The following is a 16,843-nucleotide window of genomic DNA, read 5'->3' on the forward strand; positions in this document are numbered from 1 at the left end:
CAAATAGTTCATCCAGTCCCTAGGATGGATTATCAACTGGGAGAAATGAGACCTATCTCCAAGCAGTCAAAAAATATTCCTAGGGATATCCCTGGACTCAATTTCTCAGAGATCGTTCCTCCCGCCTGTAAAAATAAAAAAGCTACAAAACCTATTAAAATTATTCAAAAAGAGGAAGTTCTGCTCCATTCGAACAGCAATGAAGGTTCTAGGCAGCCTTTCTTCATGTATCCCGGCAGTATCTTGGGCTCAATTTCATCTAAGACCCCTTCAAAAACTCATGTTATCCAGATGGAACAGATCTCAGACAACTATAGACAAACAGATCTTCTTGGATGTAAGTGTGAAAAATTCCCTAAACCGGTGGCTCAGAAACAACAACCTAAAAAACTGTGTATTTTGGAATCAAGATCGACCCTTTGAGATCACGACGGATGCCAGCCTTCGGGGCTGGGGAGCTGTGACTTGGCACGAAACCTACCAGGGAAAATGGACTGTTTCCATAAGACAGCAATCCTCGAATTTCAGGGAATTGCGAGCAGTTTGGGAGGCTCTGAAGGAAACACAACATCTGTCGTCACGTCCAAATTTACTCGGACAACTCAACGGCAGTGTCCTTCATTAAGCACCAAGGAGGGACTAGACATCGTTTACTCCAAAATCTGTCAAACAAAATATTTTCGTGGGCGGAGGAAAATATACAATCCCTATCAGCAGTTCAACTAAAAGGTTCATTAAACATAAAAGCTGACTATCTGAGCCGTCATGCTCTAGATCCGGGGGAATGGAGGCTATGTCCGAAGATTTTCCTGATGATAACACAAAAGTGGGGCAGGCCATCAATAGATATATTTGCATCACGAGAATATCACCAAGTGATTAAATTCTTTACTCTCAACCCAAGGGATTGCCCAACAGCAGGGGATGCATTCAATCAAGACTGGACAACACGCCTAGTCTATGCGTTTTCACCCATCCCTCTAATTCCCTGGGTCCTTCAAAAATTCTTGAAAGAGAAATGCACCCTGATCTTGGTGGCCCCCTTCTGGCCCAAAAGGAGCTGGTTTGCTTTAATGAAGTCACTCAGCCTGAACCCCCCCCCCCCCCCCCCCTTTCTTTTACCTTTTTGAGGTTGGATCTACTACACCAGGGACCCATTCCTCATCCAAATGTACAGATCTTAAAATTGTCGGCTTGGATTCTGAAGAATCCATCCTATTGAAATTAGGACTATCTGAGAAGGTGGTTGCCACCTTACTCCTGAGCAGAAAACAGAACACAAACAAAGCATACTTCAAAGTCTGGAAAAATTTTGCTGAATGGTCCGGGAATTCCTTTAATCAGTTTAAACAGAATATCTCATCGATCATGTATTTTCTACAAGACGGCCTAGACATGAGGCTATCTCCTAATACCCTCAGGGTCCAAGTATGAGCTTTAGGAGCCCCATACAATACTAGCCTTGCAAAATGTCCTTGGATAGCCAAGTTTTTTAAAGCAGCAGACAGGATTAGGCCAACGATCAAAAACATGGTAGCTCCTTGGGATCTTAATACAGTACTTATCGGGTCTAACCTCCGGTTCCTTTTAACCTCTGGAATCGATTTCCATGGAATGGCTTACTATTAAAACCATATTTTTAGTGGCAATAATTTCAGCAAGGCGAGTCTGTGAACTTCAGGCCTTATCTTTTCAGGATCCCTTCCTTACAATATTTCAGGACAAGCTGGTATTTAGGTTAGATCCAACCTTCTTACCAAAGGTGGTATCTACCTTTCATAGGTCACAGGACATCGTACTTCCCTCCTTTTGTGCTAATCCCAAAAATGACCAAGAAGCTATCTTCCATACCGTAGACATTAAGCGGGCAGTCCTAAAATACCTAGAAACAACTAGGGAGTGGAGAGTCGACAAGAATCTTTTTATCCTATTTTCCAGGCCTCAGGCAGCAAAAAGTTCTATTTTCAGATGGATAAGAACAGCCATCTCAGAAGCTTATAAAATCAGAGGGAAGGAAGCTCCTTCCCTTAGAGCGCATTCGACAAGAGGTATGGCCGCTTCTTGGGCAGAAAGGTCTTCAGCCTCCCTACAACAAATTTGTAGAGCGGCAACTTGGAAGAGGGTCCACACTTTTACCAAACATTACAAATGAGATATTTTTTCTAGCGAAGACATGGCTTTCGGACATAAAGTCCTTTGTGCCGTTGTCACTCCCTAATAATTTCTTTGATATTTCTCAGGATGTGCTGTCATGGAGACGACCGGTAATCCGGTTTCCTGGAAGTCTCCATGACACCACATGCTTCCCACCCATTTATTTTAGTTATGGATTACTAATTTTCCATTAATATAAACTACGTTATCCCTTCATCCTGGGGTTGTCTCGTTAAAATACACTGGTGATGGAAGGAAGGGGTGGGGTTTTAAACCTCTCTGTGTTTTTTTCTGTCCTATCAGAGGAAGACTGTCTCTCTCAGGATGTGGTGTCATGGAGACTTCCAGGAAACCAGATTACCGGTGAGTGTAATACTCATATATTTCCATGAATTCAGAACCAGGGACAAATGAATTAACTGCTTCTAGGCTTCTTTATGAGTTCACTATGCCAGCACTAAGGGGAATGGGAGAATAGGGAACCTTCTGGGCATGCAGGAGAACGTGGACCAGCATTCTGGCCACATGAGAAAAATCAGGGCCACCACCAGATAGGAAAATGTAATGTACATTACATTTTCCAATCTTCATTACATGTTATTGCCTTAATACATAATTTGAAGTGTCTTTATGCATTGCATTCAATAAACAGGATAACCCAAGTGGAAAAAATTATTGTCAGAATATGGTAAAGTAATGAATAATTATTAAGAAGATGAGCTTGCTAATGTCTTATAAATAAGCTCCTTCAGAAATATGATAAATGTGCATAATAGTTGGCTTCATATTGTTTGCATTCACCATAATTATATCACTTACTTAAGGATTTTAGCAGCACATCACTGCTGCTCCCGTGTCACTGCACTATAGCCTGACATACCACATCAGATGAGTTATACCAGGCTTTTTAGCAGAGCCGAGCTGGCACAGTCAGGAGCAGAGCTATATGCTCCTGTCTGTACAGCACTCGCTGCTGTCCCACAGTGGTGGAAATTTTAATGTATGATTTTGGAAATGGCACTATACCCTATGCTGTGTATGAGTGTTTCAATGAGTTTAGAAGTCACAACTGCAGTGGTAGGCTTATTAATGTACAGTACAAGATCTGTTTTTCCATCCTCTCCAGGATGACGGATGTTCCATTGTTTTACTGTCTTCTGCTTTTCCAGAGAGAACTTGTGCACATACTTAGAAATGCAGACAATTACATCAATACTTGTGCAGCTATTATGGAAAATATTATTTCTCGTGCATGGCATTGGGGGACACAGCACCATGGGTATATGTCCAAATACCACTAGGAGGCGACACTAGACATAAAAAGTGTTGGCTCCTCCCTGTTGGGCTATACCCTCTCCACAGACACTAGGCAGCTAAGTCTTGTTCTAGTGTCCATAGGAGGCAGACCTGACCTGCTTTTTTGTGCAGGTCATCCTGCTACTTTTTTATTTTATTTTTTCTTCAATCATTTTTTCTTTCTCTGCAGGTTTCGGCCTGCGGCAGGGGTGGCTCCATCGTGTTCCACTTTAGTTGCCCCCCTGCGGGCGCGTACTCGGGTACCTGGCAGCCACCCAGCTTCCGCATTGGAATTCTGGTAGACCCACGGCTCCAGTGTTGAGTCCGCTGAGGGGGTGGTCATTGCTGCGCCTGAAGACATTGGAAGGTAAGTAGGGATCCGGATCCATTGTGGGGGCCCTGTAGTCCCCTTCTCCCTTCCCCCTCCCCAACCCCTCCCATGGCCTCTTTGGGTCTGAGGCACTTTGCTGGGTGGTCACCCACTTTATCTCCCCTATCCCCATGAAGGGGGTTATTTTGGGGCCAGGATACCTGCAGGGAGGCCCATGTCTCCTCTGGGTCCGGCACTTCCACGGAAGTCGCAGCATTCCCGCATTAATGGGGGTCATTTTCGGGTGTTTTTCTGAGAGGGCTTCCTCAATTCCCCTCGGCCCTGTGTTCCTCACGCTCCGCGGTTCTTCCTCCGGCTGCCGGCTTCTTTCTCTACACCAGGTCGCCATCTTCTCCTGCATGGGGTGCACTGACACAGCTCCTGGGGTCTGGTAGGCAGCCTCTGGCTGATTTGCTCTGCAGGCTCCCCCCCCCCCCTCTCCTTCTCTCAATTGCCGCATTCTCCTGCAGCCCTGCCACCTGATTTATTGCTGCTGCAGCACCTCTTGGGAACAGTGGCTCCGGGGACAGTTAGGTCAGCCCTGCTGCTCTATGAGGGCCTCCTCTCCCAGCCTCCTTATCGGATCGCCACGTATTTCACGTGCGTCCGTTGTCTACGGAGATTTCCATGTGGTCGGCTTGTCCCCCTCCTTTCCACCCTTTTGTGTAGGTCCCCCCTGAATGGGCTCCCTCCCTGTCGAACCATGGGAACCTTGCCTGACTCGCCTAATCCCCGGCGGAGTCGCTGGAGCGTTACCTACGAATTGCGGTCTCCTCTCCCTTACCGGACGAGATATTGAGGCCTCCTCCAATTGCCGTGGCCATTGCACCTACCTCATCATAGTGTGCACCAAACAGCCATCTTACTCTCTTCTTAGCTAGATTCCTGCACCGTCTCCGACCTGCAACCGTTACACCTGTCTGGCTCTATGGAGTACTATGCGGCCCTGTTTCCCTCTGGTGAAATAGAGGGCCTCCTTCAGTTGCCATTGCACTTACTTAATTGTGGTGTGCACCTGTCGTTCTTTGTGGTTCTGTGTGGCCCTATTTCCCCCCTCCCGAGCGGAATATAGGTAGCATTGCTAACGCGGTAGCCGCTGGACTTCTCTGGTCCTAGGGTGCACCATGCGGCCACATTGCTCTAATCTTAAATCTAGTACCTCTACCATCTCCAGATGCTGTACCCATTGCATCTGTCTGATCGTATATCCGCACTACACAGCCGTATTGCTACTTTAACAGGTTGTGGACCTGTACCCTTCAAATGCAGTTGCATTTCCGGATGCTGTGGTTTTGTTTCCACTCTCCTTAGTGTGCAACATGCTGCCACTTTAGCTCGGTTTTAGGCGTGTATTTTTAGCCCACGTGCTGGGCCCTATGGTGCAATTTGTGGCCCATACAGTTTCTGTATTACGGGGTGCTTCCTTCCCCGGACTCTATTCTATGCTCCAGACATGGTTACTGCTCTTCTTTTTTGGTTCTTCCATACATCTGCCACTCCATTACGGTCGTACTCTATGGTCTTCCTGTACTTTCTCAAGGCACTGTCTACAACAGGCCATCCTGGTTCAGCATGTACATGGTAACCATATCTGGCAGGGGTGGGCCAGCCCAACCCCCACCTCCACCTTGTCAGTCTACTGCTACTTCTGGTGTACCCAGTATATGGCTGATCTGTTCTGATCTGGTGGGTGGTCCACATACAACCACGCTCCCTACACCATGGCCAGGTGGTCGTTGGCTTTCGTGCTAGGGTTGCTCTTGCCATCCCTATAAAGTACTTCTGTCTGCGGCACTCCACGTTACCCCATATTATAAAGGATTACCCGCTTTTTTCTGTTACAGGGCGGACCACTCCTGGTGGAGTACAGTGATCTCCACTGGATCTTTTTCCTTGTTGGGGTACGTAGCTTGATGAGCATCGGCCGCTGTAGCGGTTTTCGGCCATCACTGGATGTCCTCCGCCACACGGAATCCTTCTGGGGTCAGCGTTTTTTCCTCGTTGGACGTCCTTCCTGATGAGTCAGGGACGGAAACACTGAGCGCCACACACCTGCCTGGTAGGTGAATTTTCTGCTGATTGCTCTGGCATCGGACAGGGTTCCGTAGTTCCTTGTGGGTCCGGGTGTTCCCTTATATTCTCTGCTTAGTTGTACTATATGACAGAGGGCAGTTCCCTTGGACCTTGCTATTGTCTGCGCCTGTCTGGTACTTTCTCCCCCTGGGAGTCTTCTGTGTGTCGGTCGCAGCTGGTTTCTACATTTCGTATAGCGACTTCGCCATTCCTTATGCGTATGGGTGTTTGTCGATTTTGTGGTACAACCCAAGCCACTGTACTTGCCCTCCCCGGGACAATGTATGCAGATTGCTAGCCACTATTCTTAGAATGGCTAGTTGTCCATGACCAATCCCTTCCCATATGGCGGTTCTTTTCATTTTTTTCTTGGATTTTCTGGCTTTCGTTGTCCTCTGGTGGTTCAGTTCCTGGTTCCTTGTGAGCCCATACCGGGTATTCCTTTCTGGAGTCCCTGTCCCCGTTCATGGACCACGCAGATTCTGTATGATAATCGTTGTTTGTTTGGGGGGACCTGGGTTGATTGTTCCCCTTGTGGGTTCCAATAGCCTTGTGGACCTCTTGGGATTCGTGTCTATCTTCCCATCCTCCCACGTCAAGTACCTGGTGTTGAGTGGTTGGTGCTAAGGCCTCCATTTCCACCTTATGGTCTCCTTCAGGAGGGACTTCCTCCTGTTTGTAGAATCTTTCTCCTTAGATTGTTGGGAGTACTCTCCTTCTCCTCCCATGTCTCTCAGTCCAGTGTGTCCCTGCTGAGATTTCCTGGGCCTGCATCTCCCTGATACTTCATTTGGCCGGAGTTCCTCCAGTCTTGCGCTTCTCAGCGATATTTTGTTTTCAGAGGCTCGTTCCTCGTCTCCTGGTTTTGGGATGCAGGTCTTATCTTATCTTTTTTCCTGGCCTTTACTTGCAACCCCCTCCCTTTCCAAGGGTTGGCGGTTTCCCTTGGCGCCTTTGGGGTTTTCACCTTTCAATAGGGCGCTTAACTTCATCACCTGTTTTGCGCTGAGGGGAGACCTGCTCCCTTCTCATGTGAGCCTTGCTATGGCTTCCCTCACTCGTTTGGCAGTGAGTCCATGTTCCCTTGTTCCCCTGGCCTGTCGGGGTTGACCTCAGGGTGTTTGTGTTTTTGCCTGAGTCAATTAGAATGTTGGGTAGCTCCACTACGTGGTGCTGTCCTACTTTCTCTCCAGCCTTCGGCTGAGCTGGGTGTTTTCCTTTTGCCTTCTTCTTGCATTTGGGTCCTTCTCCCAGGCATTTGTCCTGGGGTCCGGGCAGTCTTCGCTGTGGCTTTATTGGGGTTTCTCCCTTATTATGAGGCTTCTTGCCTATTCTGTGATTTCCTCCTGTTGGGTCACATGGTTCTCCCGCACCTGTATGCCCAACCGGTGGCATGGCTGTCCTTTTCCTACCCTCGGGGACTGCTTTGGGACGTCCCATGGTGCTGTGTCCCCCAATGCCATGCACGAGAAAATTAGATTTTTTGTACTCACCGTAAAATCCTTTTCTCGTAGTAGGCATTGGGGGACACAGATACCACCCTATGTTGTTTTACTTCCACTTCTCCGGGCTGGTCTCTTGATTTTTCCCGGTACGGGAGTTGTTGGTTCCTTGCCTTTCTTCTCTCTCCTACTGCTTTTGGTACAAACTGAGCTGCCTAGTGTCTGTGGAGAGGGTATAGACCAACAGGGAGGAGCCAACACTTTTTATGTCTAGTGTCGCCTCCTAGTGGTAGTTGGACATATACCCATGGTGCTGTGTCCCCCAATGCCTACTACGAGAAAAGGATTTTACGGTGAGTACAAAAAATCAAATTTTTATCTTGACAAACCACTTTTACTGGTTCGCAGGCCTGTTTGTGAATTACCATATATATATATATATATATAACGCACTTTTTTCTAGGGTTGCACCGGGTATCGAATTATCAATACCCAATCGATAGTTTTGTACCTGTATCGATTCGATACCGGGATTTGCCATTTACCGATACTAGAGTGCTCTCAGCGTGCTCCATGTTCCCTCAGCAGCACAGGGGAGAAGAAGTCACTCTCTCCCTCTTCCCTGTGCAGCTGCCGCCACCAAGGAGAAGAGAGGGGTGCAGGAGTGGAGGGGCTGTGGCCACTGCGCCACTAATGAAGATAAATAATCCATTAATACAGATACAGGAGGCGGGTGTATCTGTATTAATGGTTTAAAAACATTGGTGGTACAGATCCCCCCTCAGTGTCACCCACAGATCCCCCCTCAGTGTCACCCACAGATCCCCCCTCAGTGTCACCCACAGATCCCCCCTCAGTGTCACCCACAGATCCCCCCCCTCAGTGTCACCCACAGATCCCCCCCTCAGTGTCACCCACAGATCCCCCCCCTCAGTGTCACCCACAGATCCCCCCCTCAGTGTCACCCACAGATCCCCCCCCTCAGTGTCACCCACAGATCCCCCCCTCAGTGTCACCCACAGATCCCCCCCCTCAGTGTCACCCACAGATCCCCCCCCTCAGTGTCACCCACAGATCCCCCCCTCAGTGTCACCCACAGATCCCCCCCTCAGTGTCACCCACAGATCCCCTCCTCAGTGTCACCCACAGATCCCCCCCTCAGTGTCACCCACAGATCCCCCCCCCTCAGTGTCACCCACAGATCCCCCCCTCAGTGTCACCCACAGATCCCCCCCTCAGTGTCACCCACAGATCCCCCCCCCTCAGTGTCACCCACAGATCCCCCCCCCTCAGTGTCACCCACAGATCCCCCCCCCTCAGTGTCACCCACAGACCCCCCCCCCTCAGTGTCACCCACAGACCCCCCCCCCTCAGTGTCACCCACAGATCCCCCCCCCTCAGTGTCACCCACAGATCCCCCCTCAGTGTCACCCACAGATCCCCCCTCAGTGTCACCCACAGATCAACACCCCCCCCCAGTGTCATCCACAGATCAACACCCCCCCCCAGTGTCATCCACAGATCAACACCCCCCCCCCCCCAGTGTCATCCACAGATCAACACCCCCCCCAGTGTCACCCACAGATCCCCCCTCAGTGTCACCCACAGATCCCCCCTCAGTGTCACCCACAGATCCCCCCTCAGTGTCACCCACAGATCCCCCCTCAGTGTCACCCACAGATCCCCCCTCAGTGTCACCCACAGATCCCCCCTCAGTGTCACCCACAGATCCCCCCTCAGTGTCACCCACAGATCCCCCCTCAGTGTCACCCACAGATCAACACCCCCCCCCCAGTGTCATCCACAGATCAACACCCCCCCCCAGTGTCACCCATAGATCCCCCCTCAGTGTCATCCACAGATCAACACCCCCCCCCTCAGTGTCATCCACAGATCAACACCCCCCCCCCCTCAGTGTCATCCACAGATCAACACCCCCCCCCCTCAGTGTCATCCACAGATCAACACCCCCCCCCCCTCAGTGTCATCCACAGATCAACACCCCCCCCCTCAGTGTCATCCACAGATAAACACCCGCCACCCAGAGCCGCTTCCTAGCTAATTTATTCACTGCACTTGCTTTGCCTCTGTGAAATCGAAGAGAAGCGCCGTAATCTCGCACAGGCGCACTTGCAGAGGCCAGGAAGACTGTGCATGCGCACTTCACAATGCCTCTGCCAGTGCGCCTGTGCGAGATTACGGCGCTTCTCTTCAATTTCACAGAGGCAAGTGCAGTGAATAAATTAGCTAGGAGACGGCGCTGGGCGGGGAGATTGCCGGTACAGGCAGCATCGCTTTGCTGCCTGTGCCGTTCGCAGCGCTCCCTGCGCTGATAAAGTCCAGTCACTGCGTGAGCCGTAGGTTGGGCATCACTGTCCTATTCTGTAGGCATATTCTATTGGTGCCTGCGATGTGCGGTCTGCGAAATGTGGAACGCACATTGCCGGTGTCCGTGTTTTGTGGATCCGCAAAACACACACGGACGTGTTAATGGACCCTAATCGTGGGGCTCAGATTGGTTACCATGGCAGCCAGGACACTGCTGAAGCCCTGGCTGCTATGGTAGGCTCCCTGCTGCTGTGTGCACAAAGAGGTGAATAGGGCAAGGGATTAAAAGACCCCAGGTTCTAGCACCTAAGGGGGGAAATAGTTCTTAAATAAAAAGTTATTTTTTAAAAAAGTTTAAAAAAAAGCGGAATGCACACTGCTTTTTTGGTGTGTTTTTTTTTGCGTGGTATAGAGTATCGCAATACTTTTTCATGGTATCAAAATAAAATCAAAATTTTGGTATCGTGACAACCCAAAAGTGGGGGTAAAATGGCAGTGCATCTTACAAAGCGAATACTAATGAGGGCTTCCATTATGGAAGCTCTCACTAGTATGCAGGAGGGGCAAGTGTGGCATGCCTTGGTCTTCTCTGGGCAGGGGCTGCACTGTCCTGACTGCGTAGAGCATCAGCACATAGTGCGCGCAATATGACCTGACACTGTGAGACGTCAGGTCACAGGATACTGCAGGCCTGGAAAAGACCAAGGAGTGGTGAGTGCTGGAAGAGCGGCTGAATGTGCAGAGTGGCAGTGCATCTGAAGCATTAGAGGTAAGTACTTTTAGGTTGGTTTTTTTTGGTCTGAGCTGGGGGTCTAATGAAAAAATATTTTTTCTGATTTGCCTCCTGTAAAACGTAGAGGCGTCTTATAATCCTGTGCGTCTCATAACGGTATTTGGAATGATTATCACAAAACTCATTATTTTTATTGTAGATGAAGAAACCCATCCAGTGGATTTAAGTTCTTTGTCAAGCAAACTTTTGCCTAGCTTTACCACATTAGGTTTTAAAGATGATCGCAGACATAAAGGTAAGATACAATTAAGGTCATTAAAATGTTTAGATTGCCACCAAGTTTGCTATGGCTCTTTTTTGAGTTGTATACAAATAATCTATTTGAAATTTTTGGTTTATAACTATGATCTTTGAGCCGAGCAAGTTATCAGAAAGACATATACTCTGATAAATTAGCGACCATATATTATGAGTTGCATGAAGATTGTAGAAAAAAAAAAGTAGTGTTTAGTTTAAGTGTCTAGTGAGTGTGGAATACATTTATTAATAAAAGTTGTGATATTATGACATTCCAGTTTATAGAGATATTATGACAAAAACAGTAATGTGAAGAAGTGTTGACAACCATGTAATAATCTATGTTTCATTTTTTAACATATATTCATATACATGTTTTATTCTCAATGACCTCGCCTTTACTTTTATATATTGTTTGTGTGATGAAAAAACTATGTATAAAAATTACTTAGCAGTAATTGCGTAAAAAATCACAGATTTTTTTTATTTTTTTTTATCTTTTTTTTTGTGGAAGGTTCTTCCTGTCACCTGAACAGCACCCACATTTCCAATTCCAACAGTTAGTGGGTTAAACTACAAACTTTGCAAGTGCATCTCTTATTATAAGTATCAGGCATTACTGGTTTACAGTATACTGGGGTTTATGGGGTTCAAATTGACTGTATCTTCCAAAGGGTCACACAAACCTGTGTTGACACCTCAGAACACAGTCTGGCGTCTGTGTCCATTTCCCAGGCAAGCATTTTAGACAATTTTCAAAGAGGTGCAGTAATATGTTGATAAAGTTTGGATATTATCTCCAGTCATTGAAATACGAATGACCAAAAGGTTCATGATTGGATGGTAATGTGTGACCTTTTAGAGCCTGTGTCATCATGACCTTATTAAACCAGGCATATTGCCTTGTAGGGTTGATGATGCTGAGTAAAACAATATAATTCTTTTGTATAAGGGGTTTGTAATGACCGAGATACATTACATTTTATATTTATGTAAATTACTTAGTTGGAGCACCAGGAGGCTAGCCAAAGAGCTAGGAGCATCTCTAGTGCAATGCACCGTCTAAAGTGTCTGTTAAAACTATACTATTAGTTGAAAATGTGAAAGCCTGTTTGCTAAAAGTATTCCATAGGTTAAAACCTGTAAAAAAAATTAAAGTGGTTCAGACCTTTTAGTATTTAATATTGTATAATTAGCTTAAAAACAGCTGGTTTAAAAGCCCAGAGGACTTGTTTATAGTTATAATATGCTGAAACACTTTTGTTTCTTAATTATGCAGTGGTATTTTGTTATTTCTCGCCCATTCCATTGGGGGACACAGACTATGGGTATAGCTTAGGCCATTACTAGGAGGAGACACTATGCAAATAAGAAAAAACAGCTCCTCCTCCACTGGCTATACCCCCATGCTCCAACAGGAGGACCTCAGTTTTAGCTTAGTGTCGGATAAGGAGGTGACACTCCTGCTCCTGCAGGGTTGTCACTGTATTTTTTTCTTCTCCTGTTTGTTTTTTTCTAAACAGAGGACGCAGGGTCGCATGTTGCGTCCCTGGTCTCTCAGTGGAGCGAGCGCCGGGGTCGAATGGCTGTCCCCGGCTACCTCCCTTTCCCCCCAGAAGATAAGTGGAACCGGGCTCGACCTGCAGCTCCGGTGGCCTACCAGATCCGGGGTCACCTAGTCCTGCCCTCTATCCAGTGCACTGCCACTCCTTGTGCCAGATGACTGAAGAGGTGACCACCTGCTGGTCCGGAACAGAGGGTGAAGGCTGCAGGACTCAGATAAGTTGCTCTCCAGCAAGCTCCCCCTCCCCCCGTGCTCACACTGTGACAATGTTCTTTAGTTCTTACCTGGGGATCTGGGAGGGCCAGCTGGTTGAGAGGGAGGAGGGATTCCTTCTTGTCCCCTGCACTCTGGCGGTGGGCGCCATTTTCGGAGCCAGGGTTTGCCTTTTTTCATGGTTCCCGCGCGCGCGATTTGTCAAGTGACTGGGGGGCGGAGCCTATCCCTGCTCCGGCGAACCCCAAGGAGCGCGCTCTCCATTCTCTAGATGTTGTCCGTGTTTTACGGGTGTACCTGTCGGTTACTGCCCCATTTCGCCGCTCGGACTCCCTTTTTGTGGTTTCCGAGGGGCCTCCTGGGCTAGGCACAATCGAGCCTCTACATCACAACTTTGTAAGGCTGCCACCTGGTTGTCCTTACATACCTTTACAAAGTTCTACCAGCTGCACTCTGTGGCGTCGGCTGATGATGCCCTAGGGCGCAAGGTATTGCAGGCTGTGGTTCCTGTTTAACCGTTGGACGTTTTCCCTCTGGAGGTGCTGGTCTTCCCACCCCATGGACTGCTCTAGGACGTCCCATGGTCTGTGTCCCCCAATGGAATGGGCGAGAAAAGGAGATTTTTTGTGAAACTCACCTGTAAAATCTTTTTCTCGTCTTTTCCATTGGGGGACACAGCTCCCACCCATTCTTGTCTGTTACAGGAGGGGTTGGTTCTATTCTATTGGGACCTTATGGTTAACGGCCTGACGGCGGTATTCCTAGGTTCTGTTGTTCTTTATTAATATTTGGTCTTTGGTCTCCTTCTCCTACTGCTTTTGCACGCACTGAGGTCCTCCTGTTGGAGCATGGGGGTATAGCCAGTGGAGGAGGAGCTGTTTTTTCTTATTTGCATAGTGTCCCCTCCTAGTAATGGCCTAGGCTATACCCATGGTCTGTGTCCCCCAATGGAAAAGACGAGAAAAAGATTTTACAGGTGAGTTTCACAAAAAATCTCCTTTTTTTTCATAAATAGCAGTTGTGTGTATTGATGTACATTTTGTTTTTTGTAGTCACATTTCTTAACAGTACCAGTACAGCCCTGTCTTTACAAAATAATACTCTCTTCACTGATCTTAAGCCTGATGAGATGGAACTAATGTACGCTGCTTATGGTGATGACACAGGGATACAATGTGCTCTTAGGTAAGAATATTTTGTAACAAGGCCAAGTAAAGTAAAGGGTTTATCCGACCTTTGAAAAACAAAAATTATAAAATAACAAAAGATAAAAAATACTTTTCCTGTCCTTTGCCAATCCAGCACAGACATGCTTGCGGTCCCCCAAGGCTTTTTTCACTAGCAGTCAGTGCATGCCTACTGCAGCCATCAGTGGCATCAACGGTCATGTGGCGTACTACTGATATCTTGCATCAGTTTGCCAGATGTTCAGCACGTTACCGCTGAGGCCAATGCAGTAGTGATATGTCAGCCACTTGTATACAAAGAGTTTGTGCACCACCGGAGTGTCTGTGCTGGATCATCGAGGGATTGGATAAGTGAGCATTGTTTGTATTGTTTTTATTTATGTTATAAATGTTGCCACTATTTATTTACTTTTGTTTTAAAGCTTGTATACTTTAAAGTGTAACTATTTGTTTCAGGTAGTTTTTCAGAATAAGAAGAATAAATAATTATAATATAATCTTATAGGGCATGTATTTTGTATTGTTTAGCAGCTAGCTTTCCCCTGTGTTATCTCTGTCCGTAATTCTCAGTTTTCTGTGAGCTGGTGGAGATTACCTGGCACAATGTCTCTGATACATAGGACGTGGAAAAACAGGATATTCCACTCCCTATGTCTCTATAGCAAAACCTCAGAAGCAGCAGCAGTGATGGAAGGCATTATACAGCAGCTCTGAGTAGTTTAGAGGTGGATCCAGCAATGAATTAAGACAGGAAATCACTTACAAGCCATCAGCAGTATCTCTGCCTTTCTCCAGAAGCCTCACCCTTCTGCTCCTCCCCTTCCTCTCTCCATAAACTGGTATGTAATGCGGACAATATTAGAACATTTCTATTTTTTTGCGGAACGTAAATACGGAAACGGAATGCACACGGAGTACCTTCCATATTTTTTTATTTTTTTTGGTGGACCCATTGAAATGAATGGTTCCGTATACGGTCCGCAAAAAAAAGTAACGGAATGAAAATACGTCCGTGTGCAAGGGGCCAAAGGCTAAAATTATGTGACTAAGGTGTTAAAAATGCATTTGTGTCCCTTGAGTTGTGCGCCAACAAGATTTACTGCACACACATTAAAAATCTACAATAATTTTTGGGAGGGATTTTACAATTTTAATGTGACTGTTAGGAGGTTAATGTAGGGCATGTATATGGTTGGTGTGACTTATTGTTAGGCCAGGATGAATTGGGGTGAAAAATGGTATCTGTACCTCAACTCAACACAGATTCTGGCATGAAAGTGCCATCATTTTACCTGTGTGAATGTTGACAGATTTGTCAAACAATAAGTATACAAATATTTCAATAATTTACTCTTGTTAGATCACACAAAAATTGGAAAGATTTAAAAATAATGCTCATATACTTAGATGTACTGTTTCATTCATATTTTGCCCCTTGATGTTCTTTGAATGCCCTTGCAGAACTTCCACCTAAGGCCTCATTCACATGTCTGTATATGTGCTCTCCACATCTGTATGTCTGTTCTGCGGCCCTGCAAAATAAAGGCACTGTTTGAATGGGTCTGCAGAAAAAACATGGATGTCACAAGGATGTTGTCCATATTTGGCACACCCACATTTTGTAGACCACAAAATACATATGATTGTGTGAATGCACTCTAAGGGCGTGTCATCCGCAGAGTGAATGACAGCCAAGCCCCGCACTGGACAGCAGAGACACATAGCATTAACATGGTTGATAATGCTCCGTGCTTCTCTGTGATCTACAAAATCACAGATAAAGTTGTCACTGTGATTTTGTAGTAAAAATATCAGAGAAGCACGGAGCATTATCAATCATGTTAATGCTATGTGTCTCTGCTGTCCAGTGCGGGGCTTGGCTGCCATTCACACTGCGAATGACACGCACTGCATCCGCTCGTGTGAAACAGCCCTAAGAGTCCATTCACACGCATCTAAGCTGAGATAATTGAACATTTTAGACAAGCTCTGAAAAAAAAAAAAAAAAATGTTCACCCCATTTCTCTAGTGCCATTCTCTGCGGCATTGCTCCTGTCCTTCTACCACTACTTGTTTACAAACGGTAAGGCCTCTTTCACACGCACTGAATCCTGACCCATTCATTTCTATGGGGCTGTGCACATGAGCAGTGATTTTCACGCATCACTTGTGCGTTGCGGGAAAATCGCAGCATGCTCTATATTGTGAGTTTTTCACGCAACGCATGAATGGAAGTGAATCGTAAAAAATGGAAAGCCTCCGCAAGCAAGTGTGGATGAGGTGTGATTTTCACGCATGGTTGCTAGGAGATGATCGGGATGGGGACCTGATCATTATTATTTTCCCTTATAACGGTAATAAGGGAAAATAATAGCATTCTTAATACAGAATGCTAAGTAAATTCGGGATGGAGGGGTTAAAAAATTATTATAAACAAATTTAACTCACCCCATCTACTTGGTCGCGTAGCGGATCTCCTCTTCTTTCTTCAGGACCTGGGTAAAGGACCTTTGATGAAGTCACTGCGCTCATCACATGGTCCATCACCATGGTGATGGACCATGGGATGAGCGCGGTGACTTCATCAAAGGTCCTTTACCCAGGTCCTGAAGAAAGAAGAGGAGATCCGCTACGCGACAAAGTGGATGGGGTGAGTTAAATTTGTTTATTATTTTTAACCCCTCAATGGACATTTTACTAAGCATTCTGTATTAGGAATGCTATTATTTTCCCTTATAACCATGTTATAAGGGAAAAAAATAAAATCTACAGAACACCTAACCCAAACTTCTGTGAAGAAGTTCAGGTCTGGGTACCAAACATGGTGATTTTTCTCGCGCATGTGCAAAACGCATTAAAACGCTTTGCACTCCCACGGAAAATCGCGCATTTTCCCACGACGCACCCGCTTCCTATCCAGCCCTTGCACACGACGCCCGTGTGAAAGAGGCCTAACAGTGATTTGCCATTATACAGCACATGACCGCTGCAGCCAATTACTGTCCTCAGCATTAGACCATTTAGGACAGTTAATGGCTGCATCATCATATACCGGCAACTCGCCACTACAGTTTGTAAACAAGCAGCTGCAGGAGGACTGGACCAGCACCACAGAACTGCACTGGAGAGGGCTCATGGAGGGGTTGTCCTTTAAAGGCTACGTACACCTTTGGGGCAATTTTACTC

The 16,843-nt window shown here is 46.7% G+C and overlaps 1 protein-coding gene across 8 annotated transcripts in view; it reads left to right on the top strand.

The window, feature by feature from the left end:
- The window catches only part of BRD9 (bromodomain containing 9), an 88,041-nt gene that overhangs the window by 40,738 nt on the left and 30,460 nt on the right, over positions 1 to 16,843 (top strand). For 4 of the 8 annotated variants that reach the window (XM_040434136.1, XM_040434131.1, XM_040434133.1 and 1 more), the window contains exons 11-13: positions 2,458 to 2,517; positions 10,596 to 10,691; positions 13,523 to 13,655. In XM_040434136.1, the coding sequence (XP_040290070.1) occupies positions 2,458 to 2,517; positions 10,596 to 10,691; positions 13,523 to 13,655 (289 nt within the window). The remainder of the gene's footprint in view (positions 1 to 2,457; positions 2,518 to 10,595; positions 10,692 to 13,522; positions 13,656 to 16,843) is intronic. The other 4 variants (XM_040434134.1, XM_040434137.1, XM_040434138.1 and 1 more) reach the window with 1 other exon arrangement.

Source organism: Bufo bufo, chromosome 5, assembly GCF_905171765.1.
Source record: "Bufo bufo chromosome 5, aBufBuf1.1, whole genome shotgun sequence".
NCBI lineage: Eukaryota > Metazoa > Chordata > Amphibia > Anura > Bufonidae > Bufo > Bufo bufo.